This window comes from Sorex araneus, chromosome 4 (assembly GCF_027595985.1).
Source record: "Sorex araneus isolate mSorAra2 chromosome 4, mSorAra2.pri, whole genome shotgun sequence".
Lineage (NCBI taxonomy): Eukaryota > Metazoa > Chordata > Mammalia > Eulipotyphla > Soricidae > Sorex > Sorex araneus.
In genome coordinates, this window is record NC_073305.1 from 131,122,290 (window position 1) to 131,141,209 (window position 18,920).

At 37.4% G+C, this 18,920-nt stretch overlaps 1 protein-coding gene across 1 annotated transcript in view; it reads left to right on the forward strand.

The window, feature by feature from the left end:
• The window catches only part of LIN28B (lin-28 homolog B), a 126,228-nt gene that overhangs the window by 65,901 nt on the left and 41,407 nt on the right, over window positions 1–18,920 (forward strand). The window contains exon 4 of the mRNA XM_055135961.1: window positions 4,133–4,317. Coding sequence (XP_054991936.1) covers window positions 4,133–4,317 — 185 coding nt within the window. The remainder of the gene's footprint in view (window positions 1–4,132; window positions 4,318–18,920) is intronic.

An 18,920-nucleotide genomic window follows, 5' to 3' on the forward strand; every position in this document is an offset into this window, starting at 1 on the left:
AAGGTACTTTTGAGAAATAATCATATTAGGTCGACGAGATATTACAGAGATTAAGACACTTGCACTGCATACTGCTGACCTCAGTAGTATTCCTGGCATCTCATAGTTCCCCTGCACCTCTGGAGTAGCCCCAAAGTATAGAACCAGAATTACCCCAGAGTAACAACTCTGTTCTCGCTTCTCCAAATACTCTGAAGTCAGAGAGGTTTATTGTTATGAAGAAATACAAATTTTCATCTTTTAAAATTTCTCATTTTGTAGCAGCAATTTTGATATAATTACAAAGAGTGTAGCACTGTAGTACTGTCCCTCCCTTGTTTGCTCTAGTGGCAACAGTAACATCTCCATTGTGAGACTTGTTGTTAGTGTTTTTTGGCATATCGAATATGCCATAGGGAGCTTTCCAGGCTCTGCCGTGCGGGTGGGATACTCTTGGTAGCTTGCTGGAGGGATGGAGGAATCAAACCTGGGTTGGCCGCGTGCAAGGCAAATGCCCTACCATCTGTGCTGTTGCTCCAGCCCTACAAAGAGTGTATTCTGTAAATACTTGACTTATACTTTCAATGCTGTGATTGTTGTTGTTGTTTTGGTTTTTGGGGACCATACTCAGCTGTGCTCTGGGTTTACTCTTGGCTTTGTATTCAGCAGTCACTCCTTGTGGGGCTCTGGGAACCATTTGGAGTGCCAGGGATCAAACCCAGGTCATGTGTGCAAGGCTCCTTACCTGCTATTCAATAGCCCTGGTCCCTATAATAGTTTTATAGGGTTACTATTTTTTTGGCTAATATTATAATCTAAATTACCTTTCATTCATTTTTTGTTGTTTTTGAAGTAGTCTATGACAAAATAAAAATTTCTTTGAGAGTTTTGTAAAGAGTAGCCATGGACTGGAGCAATAGTAAAGCATATAGGGTGGTTGCCTTGCATGCGGCTAAACTGTGTTAGATCTCTGGCATCCCAGATGGTCTCCTGAGCACTGCCCAGAGTGATTCCTGAGTGCAGAGCCAGGAGTAACCCCCAAGCATTGCCTACACCATCAAAAAGTGTAGGCATAGCTTTGTGTTTCATAAGAACCAGAATTTTATTTGCAATTTCGAAGACCCAAGCCTAAATCATAATTAATAAGCTCTCTTAAAAGTGATATATATTTAAGAGCATTGAATGGAAAATGAAATAAAATATTGATAGTACACCCATTAATTAGGAACAATAAAAATAGAAATGATTTTTTTTATTAGAGAAAGAAAACTTAAACATATCATAGGTGTATTTAGAACTGCTGACTTAACAGGCAAAGGAGGTAGTATAGGAGGTAAGGTACTTCCTGTACATACAACTGACCCCAGTTCGAACTCCCTGAACTACATTTGGTTCTCTGAGCACAGCCAAGAAACATTTCAGAACAGAGAGTCAAGGATAGCTCTTAGGACCACAGAGTGGACCCAAAGTGTCCCTTTCCCCAAACACACACACACACACACACACACACACACACACACACCCTTCTTAGGCTGGACAGATTGTTGATCTTTGCCTATCTGGAAGCCTACACACACACACACACACACACCCTTCTTGGGTTGGACAGATTGTTGATTGTTGATCTTTGCCTGTCTGGAAGCCTACACACACACACACACACACACACACACACACACACACACACACACACCCTTCTTGGGCTGGACAGATTGTTGATTGTTGATCTTTGCCTGTCTGGAAGCCTAGAGTTCCATAGTCTGGAAGCCTACACACACACACACACACACACACACACACACACACACACACACACACACACACACACCCTTCTTGGGCTGGACAGATTGTTGATTGTTGATCTTTGCCTGTCTGGAAGCCTAGAGTTCCATAGTTCCATCCCGAGCACTGCCTGGTCCCCTGAGTACTAATGCCCAGACATTAAATTCAGCTTTTATTAATGGGCTGATTATTGCTGGCAGTGGTCCTTAATGGAGTCCTTGGTACTTCTCAGGGACACCCCTAAAATACCTGCTTATGTATTTTTCCTCTATATTTGGTGGGGATGCACCCCTTTCTCCACCAAAACAGTGTTTAGGAGACCAGGTAGCTCACTCTGGTGACCAGAGGGAGGCCTGAGGGAGGGGCCAAGATACTTCCATTCTTAGTATAGTCATCATTTGTACTTAGAAAGAAAGGTCTCAGGGCTGGAGTGATAGTACAGTGGGTAGGGTGTTTGCCTTGCACTCAGCAGACCTGGGTTCAGTTCCCAGCATCCCATATGGTCCCCTGAGCACTGCCAGGAGTAATTCCTGAGTGCAAAGCCAGAAGTAACCCCTGTGCATTGCTGGGTGTGACCCAAAAAGGGGGGGGAAGGAAAGAAAGGTCTCTGGGATCAATTAGGTCAGGAAATTGCAATGTTAAATGTAATTTAAAAAGATTTTAATTTTCATTTCTTAGAGGGAGAAAAGTCCATAGCTTTTGAAACTCTAAAGTGCTAATGACTCAACTAAAGAGAAAGATTAAATAACATTTTAAAAATTTACTTGAACACAAAATTCTCGTATCATGAACATATTTTTTGTAAGCATTGTTCTTTAGAACACACATGTGGAAACTCGATTTTCTTAAATTTATGGAAAAGCAAAGGAAAAAAATTCTCATTCAAGGCTGTTGCACAGGTGTTAATAGAAAGAACTGGAGTAGTCTTATATCTTCTATCATTTGGTTTTGCTCCCTTTTGTCAACAAATTCATGATATTACAAATTAGATCTGTTAAATATACACAAGAGGTTTGAAGAATAATAAAACTGATTAATTAATTTTTGTGTATTGAATTGACATTCAGACTTTAAAAAAGAAGTTCAGAAGAGTCAATTAATATTTGTAACCAAGGTTTTATTATTTTGCATCCAGGAAACCTTTTGTTTTGTAGAAAATTAATCACCTTTAAAAATTACAAAAATCTCCTTACTTTCAAATTATAAAAAGACACCTGTCATTTATGATGTACTTTTAGTTGTTCCAAAACCCATCTCTAAGCCTGGTGTGTGTCTCTACACAAATGAACATGTAACTTCAGTGGTTTTTTTTTTTTTTTTTTTATGTAAGTGTTATTCTAGTAGGTACACTACTCTTTACCCTTCATTTTTAGCTTAACAATATTGTATATTTTTCTTGCCATATTAATCAGGCAGTTTGTCTCCCCCCTTTTTGCCACACCCTTCTTTGCTCAGAAACCATTACCAGCATTTCTTAGAGGACCATGGGTTGACAGCACTCAAATCCAGGGCTCCACATGCCAAACAAACTTCAGCCCTCTGAGATATCTCCCAGCATACGAGATTTTTAATGGCTTGGATAGTGTTGCATTATGTAACTTCAGTAATTAAATTTAATCCTATTTTAATTTTATTCAGTTAAATTTTAAATCAAGTTAGTTAATTTTATTCAATTTTTTTTATTTAATAGAAGTATCTTGAAGTCTTTAAGATACTGCTATTTTATCAGCTAGTGCTAGACCCTCTTTGAACACTTCTGTATATTTATAGATTACTTGAAGTGGAATTAGTGGGTCAAAGAATACATTGCACATTTGCATTTTTAGAAGTATTACCACATTGCTTCAATGAATTACTTTATTGTCCCAACAAGTTTTGAAATAGAAACTTGTTTGGAGGTTGGGAGAGATTTGGCCATACCCCAAGGTGCTCAGGGCTTACTCCTCTCTGTCTTCAGGGATTACTCCTCTCTGTCTTCAGGGATCACTGTTGATGGTGTTCAAGGGACCATATGTGGTGCCAGGATTTGTTCTGGCATTGGCCAGGCATGCAAGGCAAATGCCTAAGTTCTGAAGTATCTCTTCAGTCCTGTAGGTCTCTTCTTGTGGTTTTTAGGGGTTATATGTTGCTCAGGAGACCATGCATTACTGGGCTTGACCACAAGCAAGGCAAGTGCCTTTACCCCTGTACTATCTCTCTTTGAGCCTACAACAGAAAACCTTAAAATGGTATAAAATCCTTGAGCTCCTAAAAATATACTTTATACTTTATAATTGTAGCAGAATATCTTGCTATGTTAAATTCGAAATTATGTAGATAATATATAATGTACTGATAATAGTGATCACTTTCTGTCCTCTCTGTTTTACAGAGCAAATTATTCATGGAAGGATTTAGAAGCCTAAAGGAAGGAGAGCCAGTGGAATTCACATTTAAAAAATCTTCCAAAGGCCTTGAATCAATACGGGTAACAGGACCTGGTGGGAGCCCTTGTGTCGGAAGTGAAAGAAGACCTAAAGGAAAGACACTACAGAAAAGAAAACCAAAGGGAGATAGGTAATTGTTTTACTTCATTGACATATTAGTTTATTGCACTTGAAAAAGATTTCTACATATGTATTTGTATTCTTAGTTGTGTTACTAAACTTTATAGTCTAATCAAATTAAAATAGAGCTCTACCACCTTGCAGTTGAATACAATTTATCAAAAATATGGGCTGTCTTGTAGTTTGAACCATCTGCAGAATATAATGAACTGCGCGTTGAGCATTGTGTCCACCTGATTGTTCAGAGACTACAAATAAGAAGTTGAAGCTCCCAGGATTAGGGATGTTACTCAAGTGGTAGAGTATGTAACTTGCATGTTCAAAACTTGCATGTTCAAAACTCTGGATTCTGTCCCTAGCACAGCATGCCACCCATCCCATCTCACAACACCATCAGATGGGTTTTGTTTTTTGTGGCTATTGTTTTGGGGACCCAAGTTTTTAAGTTCTGTATAGAGGTAGCCTCCTGTGTATCTTAACAGCACACTTTTTCCAAACAAAAGTTATTATTTTTTCTATTTTTAAATATATACAGAGAGACACAGTTCATACAAAATTTAAAAAACTAAAGTAAGAGAAAAATTCTTAAAATTCTAACCTCGAGGGAAGAATCATAGTAGATACACAAGTTGTTTTTGAGCTTTTTTCCCCCCCTTAGCATCATATCTTAGAACATTCATACTAGTCATTAAAACCTACATAAATTTCTATGGTGTGGCTGTACAAGATTTAAATAAAGCTATATTAAACTAATTTAGTTATCAAATATAGGCTATTTCCGATAATTTTTATTGCTAGTAGCATTACGGTAGGAATATTTACATGTACAGTTTTTAAAATTGTGGCATTGAAATATACATGTAATAGTGAAAACTCTGGATTAAACTGTACACTTAAGAAATTGATATTTTCAAATTGCTCTCTAAAAATTAGTAAAGCCTATACATAGACTGAGACTGCTTATTGAATGGTATCTTTTTAATCACTTTGAAAACAAACCAAAACAAAAAACAAAAAGGGGACCAGAGAGATAGTACAGCATAAAGTGCTTGCTTTGCATGTGCCCAACTCAGGTTTGATTCCCAGCACCACATATGGTCCCCTGAGCACCATCAGGAGTGATCCAGGAGCATAGAGCCAGGAATAAGCCCTGAGCACAGTTGAGTGATTGAAAAATAAAAGTACAGCAAGTAAAAAAGATTGTTTACTTTGTTTACTTAAGTAGGTTGATATATGCTCGTTTTTTCCTAATCTTTTGATTAGAGACTAATTGTATTTTTAACTTCTTTTTTATTTTTCCAATGGATTACGTTTCTTATTCTTTGCTCATTTTTTCTTTGAAATGTTCATCCGCTATTAAGGATTTTTAAAATTCTTCTTATATACTTAGTTCTATTTATATATCTAAGATAAGAACTATTTTTTTACTTGTAAAATATATTTCATTTGTAATAATAGTGGCTTCTTAAAATAATATTGAAATTTGAATTTTTATACAGATAAGTTTGTGCTTTCTCCTAAATGTTATCTTTATTTCTGTCTTTTTTACTAACTTTTTTTTCCTTTTTTTTTTTTCCCTGTCTTTTTTCCTAACAGTCTCACCACCACTCAAATCTGCCGAAAAGGCAATGCTAAACGATTTGTTTTGTATTGCTTGTTATGGATAGAATATAATGTCCAGGAAATTCAGTGTCATTCTTTTCCAGGAGCTTTAGTTTATAGTCTTTGGGTCTTGGCCATTGATGAGATTACATGGCTTCAGGGGCAGTTTGTGGGTGTGACTGTCAAGCTTCTGGAAAACAGGGGACCTGGTGGGAGGAGGCCCAGTCCTTATCCAAGCAGGCTTAGAGGTCTCAGTCATGGGTTCCCGCATATCTGGGTTTTCCTGCCAGTATGCTCTCTGGTGAGGTTCATCCTGTCTTGGGTGAGACTCATCTGAGCACGTGGAGAGTGGCCTTGGGCATGGTGTCGGTTGGGTTCTGAAGGTTTTCAGTTGCCGGGGTTCTGCTTGGGGCAGGGAGGGAAACTCAACCCATTCCCTCCAAGGTGCCCCAAGTAAAGACAGCCTGACGCAGGGTCAGGGCATTCTGCTGCACTCTTTTCTGGGAGCTTTAGTTTATATTCTCTGGGCCTTGGCCATTGATGAGATTACATGGCTCCTGGGGCAGTTTGTGGGTATGACTGCCAAGCTACTGGAAAACTGGGGACCCGGGGGAGAGGAATCCCAGTCCCAATCCAAGCAGGCTTGGAGATCTCAGTCACAGGTTCCCGTATTTCTGGGTTTTCCTGCCGATCCACTCTCTAGTGAGGTTCATCCCGTTTTGGGTGAGACTCGTGCCCTTTTGGTGAGGCTCATTTGAGTAGGTCAAGAGTGGCCTTGGACATGGCGGTGGTTGGGTTCCGGAGGTTTTTGGCTGCCAGGATTCTGCTGCTTGGGGCAGAGAGGGAAACTCAACCCGTTTCCCCCCCCTCCCCTCAGATGCCCCTGTGAATACAGTCTGGCATGGGATCAGGGCATTCTGTGGCACTCTCTTTTGGGAGCTTTAGTTTATAGTCTCTAGGTCTTGGCCATTGATGAGATTACATGGTGCCAGGGGCAGTTTGTGGGTGTGACTGCCAAGCTACTGGAAAACTGGGGACCTAGGGGGAGGAGGCTGATTCCTGATCCAATTGAACCTTGGGCTCTCAGTCATGGGTTCCCACCTACCTCTTTGCTACAGGCCCTAACTGCATCTTTTGATCTCTTTCGAGATTTATAGGTCTCTGAAATAAGGCCAATAAATGAGCTTATATAGCTGAGCCGGGGGTGGTTTATGGGTGTGTCTCCCACATACCTAACTTTTGACCATTTACTTCTTGGTAAACTTGGCCCCAAGTTGTTGGGGTCTGGCCAAAGGCACAGCAGCAATTTTGGGGTATCTGGAAGTCTGAAGGCATCATCAAGCTGCTGATGCACTCGCCCCACAGGTACAGGTTTACCTGCTGGCGGCACCATCTTTATTTTTTGAAGTTCATTTCATATAAAAGAAAACGCATGAAAATGTATGAAAGTTTTCTGTTTCCAGAGTATGCTATGTTTATGTATATTCATGAGTACAAATAAACAAAACAAAGGAAAAAATTCTTTTTTTCTTATGATTCTTAGGATATTGAATTTATGGCATTATGTGTGTGCTAGATATGTGTGCTAGATTGGAAACAATCAGAGAGAACAGTGGTTTCTAAGAGTAGAGAAATAAGATGTTAGGACATTCAGTAAGACTTTGTCAACTATTGTAAGAATTTTGATTTGGGGGAAATAAAATTTAAAAGAAATTTTTAAATTGAAAAGTAACATTTGATTTACCTTCTTCAAGTATCATTCTCACATCTTTGATGACAATATAACATGGAGAGGCTAGAATTGGTGTGGAGAGACTAGGAGGCAGTTATGATAATGCAGAAAAGAGGTGATGGTGGGTGGTTCCAGTTGGCATGTTAGTACAAGAATAATTGAGCAGAAGACCGGTTAAGTTTTGAAAGTAGGAGAACGGGGTTTATAATTACGTTAAATGTGGACTTTGTGCAAAGTTGAACTATAGAAGATTGATTTAATCTGAGCAGTTGGAAAGATGGAAAAACCATTTATCAAGATGCAGAAGACTAGGAAAAGAATGAGGAAAAATCGGAAGTATGGTTTCAGACATATTTAGTTGCAGTATATAGTAAGCATCCAATTGAATGTATAGATTTGTCAGGTCAATGATTGAGTGGAATTCTAAGTTGAGAGATAAAACATGTTAATATTCATCAAAAGGAATATATTTACAGCCATAAGATTGAGTTGAGATCATGAGCAGAATGAGTATACATAAAAAAAGAAGAGAATTGAGGTGCATAACATTTCAGTACTTAGGGATTAAGGAAGGTAGAAAGAATGGCACGGACAAACTTAGATGATCACAGAGATGTGACCATTTTGCAACATGGAAGTTAATAGCAACAAATTCACTGAATTGGAAGCTCTAGTGGGTTCAACACAGAAAGAAAAGAAAAACATTAGATACAGATAATTTTTATGACTATTTTTGTAAATGGGAGCAGAAAAATGGAACAATAACTAATGAGGAATTGTAGCATATTCAGGTGTTGATGGGAATGATCTGGGAGAAAAGGAAAGATTGGTTGTGAGGAGAGAAGAGGGAAGTTGCTGGAATGATTTTTTTGGGTGGGAGAAAAGATGATTATTGAAAGCACAACTGGGAGATCTAGTCATATATATATACAGGAGACTCATTCTTCAAAGCAGGAGGTACATACACTGCTTATAAGTAGAGATAAGAAGGTGAATGATGAGATAAAATAATGAGGGATTTCTCATTTTTTCTGTTTGGTTTTTTTTTCCCTTAGTGAAATTTGAAGCAAGGTTAAGAATTCTATGTAATTGTAGAAGAGAAGGTTTGGAGATATTTTTGTTGTTGTTGTTTTGCTTTTGGGACTATACCCAGCAGTGCCCAGAGACTATATGCATTGTTGGGGAATGAGCTTTGGTTGGTTGCATGTAAGGCAAATGCCTTAGCCCCAGTGTTATTTCTCTAATTCTGGGTTTGGAGATTTAAAAGTGAAGAGATGTGAAATAGGAAGATAAAAAGTGAATACATTCTGGAAGAGGATAGCATTTTGGAATGTGTCAAAAATTCAAGGTAGTGGGTATGATTTTAAGTCATGTGCTATTTAAATGATTGTTTTTATTTATTTATTTTTCCTCTCTATCCTCTCTTGACTCTGTGGCTGTAACTGCGAATTAGGTAGAATGATGAATTTAACTTGAGTTGGAACTTTCCTAATTGAAAATGGCAAAGGGACAGAAAAGCAAGGGCACTGAGAATGTCTGCAAGGAGGCAATAAGGATGGATCATAAACTATGCATTTCTATTGCATTTAAGGCATTCACATATGTGGTATTTAATGATTTCCAACTTTCTACTTAGCTCAAGATATTCATAAATTTTGTTACTGGGATTAGCAGTTTCTCACATGATACTTGATTTTATAAATTAATTGCAGCAAAATATTCAGCTAATCACATAAAGTCCTATATAGAAACTTAAAAAATATGAGCAATGTTAGGTGGTTGAATACATGGAGGCCCTGTATTCCAGTCTTCGATCTCCAGCACTGCATTGTCTTGAGCACTGCCAGTCATGGTTCTGGTTTTCTAAGCACTGTAGCACTGTCATCCCATTGTTCATCAATTGGCTCAAGTGGGTACCAGTAACATCTCCATTGTGAGATTTGTTTTTGGCATATCGAATATGCCACAGGTAGGTTGCGAGGCTCTGCCGTGAGGGCAGGATACTCTCGGTGGCTTATGGTTATATAAAGAAACCAAAACAATGAGAAGACAAGACTTGGCAGTATCATGTGATGACTGGAACAGTAACCAAGGTATTTATTTTTCTTCCTATGTCACTCTCATTGTCTTCCCGTTGCTCATTGATTTGCTTGAGCGGGCACCAGTAACGTCTCCATTTTGAGACTTGTTACTGTTTTTGGTATATCGAATACGCCATAGGCATGTTGCCAGGCTCTGCCATGCAGGCGAGATACTCTGGGTAGCTTGCCGGGCTCTCCGAGAGGGGTGGAGGAATCGAACCCGGGTTGGCTGCATGCAAGGCAAATACCCTACTGCTGTGCTAGCGCTCCTTTCTTCCTATACATTTCAAAAATTCCAAAGATCTTTGATAACTTTCATAATTTCTGCCATGACTACTCGCCATATCTTCATCCTGAGATTATTTTAATAAGAAGAAATAAATAATATTTGATCCAGAGTTTGATGTTTATTGCATAATTATTTTTAAAAGCCTTAAAAATCTCAAGATACTCAGCATTTTTTTCTAGTTATTTCTCATTGCCAATTTTTCTTCTGCTTGGGTGTTTTGTTGTATTTCTGAAAGACAGTTCTTAGATTTACATCTATTATACTTTTTTTTGTTAGTTCTTCCTATACTTTTTTCTTATTGCCTTCCTTATTTTAATTTTATTGTATCAATTTTCAAAAATCAATACAGTAGAAAAATGATATGAGTAACAACCATATAAAAACCACTCTAATTATTTATAGTACAGATACCAAAACATTGTCATATCTATTGCCTTTTTCCCTATCAAAATAAACAGTACTTTTGTTTGTTTGTTTTTGGCTTTTGGGGCACACCTTGTGGTATTCAGGCTTCCTTCTTGTTCTTTGCTCAGGAATCTCCTGGCAGTGCTCAGGGAACCATATGGGATGCTGGGGATCAAACCCTGGTCAGCAAGGCAGGTGCCCTACCTCCTGCACTATCTATCTAGACATGAAAACAGTGTTTTCTTAACATGTGGTACTCAGTCCATGTTAAAATTTCCCCAGTTATCCAAGACTTGCCTTTAATGACTATATTAAATAGATCCCCATTAGTCAACATGTACTTCAGGTTTTAATGTTTTTCTCTGATTTACTTCTCAGATTTCTCTCAAGTGCTATCCATTTTATTACAAATGGCAATCCTGCCATGTGTTTTATGGCTCAATGATATTTCTATTTAAAATGTATGTGTTCTAATATATGTGTATTTACTCACCAATATATCTTGTTCACTTATTCATTCACAAATTACACTTAGTTTTTTTCTTTGTCTTTGCTGTTGCATAGTTTTGTCTGAACATGAGGGTTTAGATATCTTTTAACGATGGTAATTTTGGGGCTGGTGAAGATAGTACAGTGTGTAGGGAGGGCACTTGCTTTACTGTGGATTTGGCTATCAGAATTTGATCCCTTGCATCCCATATGGTCCCCTGAGAAACACCTTAAGTGATTTGTAAGTGCGGAGCCCAGCTGGGTATGGCAGGGCATTTCCATTCTGTTGTAGTGACTGAGTAAGTTCACATTTACTCAAATAGTGCATTAGTGCCCTGGATTCCTTTATCTCTGCATTCTGTTATTTTGAAGCTACTCGGAGGATGCTCAGGTTATTTCTGGCTCTGCACTAGTAATCACTCCTGTCGGGATTGGTTCCCATAAAGGATGCCAGGGATTGAACCCTGGTCAGCCACATGCAAGGCAAGCACCCTACCTGCTCTACTATCTCTCCGACCCCTCTCCTCATTCTTGTTATTTGTAAAGCACTAGGTTGGGATACTTCATTGTGGTTTTGATTTGCTGTTTCCTGATGATTAGTGGAGTTAAACATCTTTTTGTGTACCTGCTGGACTTTGGAAAACTGTTGATTTTCTATGCCCATTTAAATATTAGATTGAGGTTAGATTTAGTTCTGTTATACTGAATGAGTTCTCTATTATTTTGGATATTAATTCCTTATCAAGTATATCATTCATAAGTGTTTCCTCTCATTCCATAGTTTGCCTTTTTATTTTATTGATTGTATTCTTCTAAGAACTTTTTAGGGTATGTTGACCAAATTGGGTTTTATTGGTTTTTTTTGTTCAGTTTTGTTTGGAGGTGGTTTTTCTTTTTTGTTTAATTTTTGGTTTTTGGATTTTGATCACACCTTGTGATGATCAGGGTGGTTTCTAGTTCTGTGCTCAGGAGTGACTCCTGGTGGTACTTAGGAGACCATATGTCATGTTGGAGATTTAAACTGGGATCATGACCACTGCAGCCACATGCAAGGAAGTCACCTTAACCCCCACTCTTTCTCCAGCCCCTGCTTTGGGCTTTGCTCCTACTGCTTTTGCTTTTGGTGTCCAATCAAAAATTCCTTGCAGAGATTGATGGAAGTGGCCTACCCTCCTATGTTTTCTTCTAGAAGTTTTATGATTTCAGGTCTTACATTAATATGTTTTCTGTTTTGTGTTGACCTTTGCATATGGTATGAGAGTTAAGTTTCATTTTTTGGTGTGTGTGACTGTTCAGTTTTCCAAGCACCATTTATTGAGGAGACTGTTATTCTTTATTGAATACTGTTGATTCTTTAGTCATAAATGAATTAATCTTCTTTACTTTGGTTTATTTCTTAGTTCTCTATTCCTCTAACCAAACTGTTGATTACTATATCTTTTAGTAAATTTTTAATTAGGGAACAAGATGCGTCCAGCTTTGTTGTTCTTTCTTTCTTTCTTTCTTTCTTTCTTTCTTTCTTTCTTTCTTTCTTTCTTTCTTTCTTTCTTTCTTATTTAATCACCATGAGATACATGTTGTTGTTCTCCCTTTTTTCCTCCCCTTGTTTTTAGTTTTGATTTTGGGGACACACTCAAATGTGCCCAGGGCTTACTCCTGACCCTCCACTCCAGTTTCACTCTTGACAGGTTCAGCAGGCCAGATGGGGTGCTGGAGTTAAAATTCAGGTCATCCTCCAAACTCCCTGCTCATTGTACTTTCTCTTCAGCTCCTTATTTTGTTATTCTGAAGATTGTTTTGTCTATTGAGATTCTTTTGTGGCTCTGACATTTTTATACTTGCTTTCTCTATTTCTGTGAAAATTGCAGTTAGAAGGATTATGATTGAATATGAAGATGTATCTCAAATTTCATTTGCTTTTGGTAGCAAGGCCTAACATGCATAACAATTTCTTGTCTTCTCAGTTTCTTTTATGGATGTCTTGTAGTACTCAGTGTATCGATCTTTCATTTTCTTGGTTAAATTTATTCATGAGTTTTAATTTTACATTAAGTTAGCTTATTGTTAGTGTATAGAAATAAAATTAATTTTTTGTATTGATTTTGCAAGCTACAGTGATACTGAATTTGCTTATTAGTTCTAACAGCTTTTTGTAGTCTTTGGAGTTTTCCCTTATATTGTCATGTCATCTACAAATGTTTTAAACTGTGTTTAATTCTTTCTTTCCCGTTTGGATGTCTTTGATTTTATTGTCTGTTTGCTTTGGTGAGGACTTAGAGTCTTGCATTTAGTAAAAGTGGTGAACATCCTCATTTTATTCCTGATGCTGGTGAGAAAAAGCTTTCAGTTTATCACTGTTGACTATGATGTTAACTCTGGCATATCATACGTGAATGAGGTATGTTCCTAGAAGGGAGAGGAGGAAGTGCTCATATCCAGGTCTCAAAAAGTCTAAGCTGTGGAATGGCAAAAGAATTTGCCAAGAGAGCGAGACGATTTAGACAGAGCATTAGTGAGTTTATTAAGAGAGAGTACAGTGGTCAGACTGACACAGCGGGAGGCCTCCAAAGAGAGAAGCTTACGACAGTCTTGGGGAGTCTTTTATGTGTCTCTGGACTGCTTCGGCAGGAAACTTCTGTTTTCCATAGATTAGTTAGTCCTGGGAGGGGGCAGGCAGGAGATGTGAACTAAATTTGGTGTAGGAACTAAATTACATATAAAATACTCTGAGCCAGTAATGTAAAGATAATGCAATGAACAGTAAGTAATTTAAGCTTATCTTGGAAAGGGAGTAGCACTGTAACACTGTCTTTCTGTAGGTTGTAGTATGGCCAATACTAGGAACTTGTGTGGCAGATGCATAAGATACATTTTGCTGGGCCAAATTGGTAAGGCTGGGATGCCTAGGCCAGTTCCGGTAATTGTGGGGCAGAATGGAGCAATGTGGGCTGTCTAAGATTCTTCTGGGCACAACTGGTTATTTCAGCAAGGAGTTTCAGCCTGTTAGGCTTTTGAGATAGGAACTTATACTAGGTAGCTTTATTGGGAACTATTGTTAGACCACTTCATTCTCCTTATAATGAGGGTTTTAGACAACTGTTGTCATGAATAGATGTTAAGATTTGTCAAGTGCTTTATCAGCATCTGTTGGGATTATTTTACAATTTTTGTCCATATCTGGTATAACTTTTTTGGCATATCTAATGCATCATGGTAGCTTTCCAGGCTCTGCCATGCGGGCAGGATACTTTCAGTAGCTTGCCAGGCTCTCTGAGAGGGATGGAGGATTCAAACCCGGGTCAATCGAGTGCGTGCAAGGCAAACATCCTACCTGCTGTGCTATTGCTTCAGTCAGATCTCACAGTGGAGACGTTATTGGTGCCCACTTGAGTAAATCCATGAACAATGGGATAACAGTGCTACAGTGCTGGTATAAATCCCATTTGATCATGGTGTATGATCCTTTCAACTTACTGTTGAATTATGCTTGCTAGTATTTTTGTTAAGAGTTTTTACATCCCAGGCTAAGCCAAAAGTAAGCCTTGAATGTTAGCTCTGCCAGGAGTGATCTCTGATGAATACAGCCACATATGACTCCCAAACCAAAAAAGACAAGTATATTGACGTGTCTTTTATTTTTTTAAATACTATTCTTATCTAGTGTTTGTATTAAGGTCATACTGTTCTCATAAAATGAGTTTGGAAGTATTCCTTCTTCTTTCATTTTTTTTTTAAGTTTGAGAATGATTTAGTATTAATCCTTTAAATGTTTCATAAATTTATGGGTAAAGCCATCTGATCCTCAGGCTTTTGTTTATAGAGAGTTTTTGTATCAGAGTCTGGGGTTCTTGTATCCCAAGTATGAACTCCTCTTGAGCTATCCTGCTGGCTCCTGATAGTCATTTCTTAATAGCTACGGACGCTGAGCATCATTTTTCTTTGTGTCTCATCCTTCTATCCTCTTTGGTGAAGTACCTGTTCATGTCTTCTGCCCAGTTTTTACTGGTCTATTCTATCGTTTGCTAAGGTTTATACCCAGTCTTTTCCTTTTTCCCAGTCTCTCAAATATTTTTTACACAGCAAGTTTTTTTATTTTGATAAGAATAATTTATTAATCCTTATTTTTGTGTCATTTTTCTTTAATGTGGATTTAAGAATTCCTTGCTTACCCAGAACTCTCAAAGATTTTCTCTGTGTTTCCTTCCTGTAGTTTTATGTTTTATGTCTTACATCTTTAATTTAGAGCTTAGTTGTTTAATAAGGTGTGGAGTTTAAGTTGGAACTTCACTTTTTTTTTTACATGTAATTATATGAATTTTTCAGATGCCTTCTGTTGAAAAATATGGGTTTTTTTTTTTAAGTACTTTGTTTCGTTTTGTTTGGGGCTATACCCAGCTATGCTCAGGGCTTACTCGGCATTGTATTCAAAGGTCACTCCTGGCAGTCTTGGGATACTACATGGGGTCCTGGGGATCAAACCTGGGTCAGCCGCATGCAAGGCAAGCACCTTACTCCACTATACTGTCCTTCTGGCCCTTCCTTGAAGTGTTTTTGTTGTTGTTGTTGTTGTTGTTTTATAAATAGAAAGTTTAATGTAATTTCTGTTAAGTCAGGTTTAAAAAATCAAATTTAGAAGTTTTGTTGTTTTGTTTTATTTGGGGACAACACCTGACGGTGCTCAGTGGCTATTCTTGGCCCAAGACTTGTTGTTTTTCCTGGCAGTGCTCAGACCATGTGATATCAGGTATTAAACCTAGACTTCTTACATGCAGAACATACCAGAAATATTTCTTTGGTCCAGTTTATAGTTTTTGTTACACCAAATTAATTCATAAACACATTCAAAAGTTAGATCCTCCTTCAGATAATATTTTTTTTCAGCTTTAAAAAAATTTTCACTAAGGCACCAAACATGATTTACAAAGTTACTAATAGAGAAGTGAGACATACTATGTTCCAACACCAGTCCCACCACCGGTGTCTTCTTCCCTCACCAGAGTTCTCAGGTTTCCTTCCATCCCCCACCTCCATCCCCAGCCTGCCTCTTGACAGGCACATTTTTAAGGTTTGGTTGTTGACATTTGAATCTCCTGTTTTCAGTGTTGTTGAGTCTGTGGTTTGTATATTAGACATATGACTCCTTTTTTAACTCTCCAAAATCTTAACTTTATTAAAGCACCATGAATCACAAAAGTTATTCATAGTTGGGTTTTTGACTTACAGCTTTCCATCACCAGTCCCGCCACCAGTGTTCCCAGATTCCCTCTCCTACCCACCCTACCTCGGCCCCAGCCTGCCATCTTGACAGGCACCTTTTAAACTTGGTTATTAAAGTTTGGGTCTCATGATTTCAGTGTTGTTACTCCAGTTTGGATATTTAACTCTATCATGGCTAACACCAGTGTTCCTGAATCCCTTTGTTCCCTGACCCCATTTCTTCTCATCTATCTCTTCTCCCCTTCCCCTTCACTCTCTTTCCTTCTTCCCTGCACTCTGTGGCCAAGGTAATCTAGGCATCTCCCTCTTAGTGGCATTATATACAAAAATTTTAAGAATTCTATAATAATTTTGAGTAAACTGTGCATTAAATAACTGTTATTCTAGAATTCAGTAACTGTATTCTGGAGCTTTTTTGTTTTGTTGGTTGGTTTTGTTTTTTGGGGAACTCCTTGCTGTGCTCAGAGATTACTACTGGCTCTGTGCTCAGGGGTCATTCCTAGCAGTGATCTGGGGTTACATAGGTCATGATGGAGATTCAAACCAGAATATACCGCTTACAAGCCAAATGCTCTATCTCCTGTTCATTATCTCCTACCTATTATGTTCTTTTATTTTTTTTAATTTATTTTTTTAATTTAATCATAGTGAGATACACAGTTAGAAAAAGTTGCTCATACTGGGTTTTAATCATATAACGTTCCAACACCCATGCCTTCATCATTGAACATTTCCCACCACCCATGTCACCGGTATCCCTCCTCCCTGACTTCGAACCCCCCCCATGTCAGACACACTCTCTCTCTTTATCTCTCTCTCTCTCTCTCTCTCTCTCTCTCTCTCTCTCTCTCTCTCCCACCCTCCCTCCCCCCCTCTTTCTCTCTTTTTCTGGGCATTATGGTTTGTAATAAAGATACTGAAATGTTACCATGTGTATCTTTTAAATTTTTTAATTTTCTGTATTTGAAAATTTTTCTAAAGATTTCAAATGAAGTAATTTCAGACTTACTATTATTACTTAGGTTGTTGTTGTTGTTGTTGCTTTTTGGGTCACACCCCATGATGCACAGGGGTTGCTCCTGGCTCTGCACTCAGGAATTACCCCCGGCAGTGCTCAGGGGACCATATGGGATGCTGGGAATCAAACCCGAGTCGGCCGAGTGCAAGGCAATCACCTTACTCGCTGTGCTATCACTCCAGCCCCTTAGTTTTTATGTTTAATTTGAAGAGCAGATAGAATTAAGTACTATAACACTTTTATAATAAAATGAAGTTGATATTAATCAGATATTAAGGAATTTTATTTTCTTTAAAGATTGCTTTGTAACTGGCACCTTTTTATTCTCTAAAAATAATATGAAAAAATAAAAATAGTGTGATTTGTTATAAAGAATAATTTCTTTTTATTTTATTATTTATTTATTTTTACAACGCTGTTCATGATTGGGTTTCAGTCATACAGTATTCCAACATCTATCCCTCCACCAGTGTACATTTCCCAGCACCAGTGTCCCCAGGTTCCCTCCCAGCACCCTCCACTTTCTCTCATTCTTTCTCTCTCTCTCTCTCTCTCCCCCTGCCTCCCTCTCCCTCTCCTTTTGGACATTGTGGTTTGCAGTATTGATACTGAAAAGTTATCAAAAATATCCCTTACCTACTTTTAACCCTCAGAAGAAGAGTAATTTCTGAGTGCAATGTTTGAGAAAATTGATAGCATGATTATTTGCCACTTAATTTTGTAATTTGAATGAAACAGTCATGTCAGCCTGTAATAGATAATGAAATCTCCCATGATATAACTTTAGTTTATAATAACAAATGTGTTACATTATTAAAAAGAACATTATTAAAAAGAATGTACACAAAATGATTAGGAAATCCTTCTAAGCAATTTAGAGCTTTTAATGATTATTTGTAAATCTGTGATAAAAACATGATTAAAAGCTTTTGAATATCTGTATATGATAGGGATATATAATGGACATATACTACAGCTTTGTATTTTTTATTGTTCATGTTTCCTTTTTTATTCTATTTTTCACCCTAGGGTTGTGACTATCTTCTTTGTTCTCCTTAACCTTCCACATCTTTTGACCCAACTCACACAGTCTAAGAAGTACTATTCATAATGATGCAAGTTCTCTTCTAATAATGTTGACTTTAGATTTTAAAAATAACTTAGACAAGAATATCAACATACCACAGTTCTTGTTCTGTTTAGTGTAGTATTTTATTTGTATCACTGCATTAGGATGAGTAAGCTTTTTTACTTTCTATATGAGTTAAAGCTTTGTTTTATTTAGAAGCAAATTTTATTTAAAAAATATTTTCCATATTACTCCTTTTGTGTAGAGAAATATATTTTATTTGATCGTATTAGACTTGTTAATTTATCATTTTAAGGTATTCTTCATTTAGTCTTCAAATTAGAGTTTACTATTAAAATGAAGCATTGACATATTTTGTGATTTATAATAAGAAAAATCAAAGTTAACAGAAGCAAAATCTCTTGTGATATGATTTATTCTTGGTACAAAGGGGCTAACTTGTGTTTTTATTTTTTTTAGTTAAGATATATTCTAGTAAAGGTTTTATTGAGCCAAATATTGGGAATTCACATTTTTAAAATTTGCAGAATAGTTTTGGAAGCCTTAAGGTTTAAAAATTTTGGGTCTTTACCTGTTTTGGCCATTTTGCTTGCCTCATTAAAGGACTGTATGTTTTCATTTTCTTATAAATAATAATTTAATTTCATCTTTCACCTTTAAAGCAAGCAAAAAGAGTGATAAAACTATCAC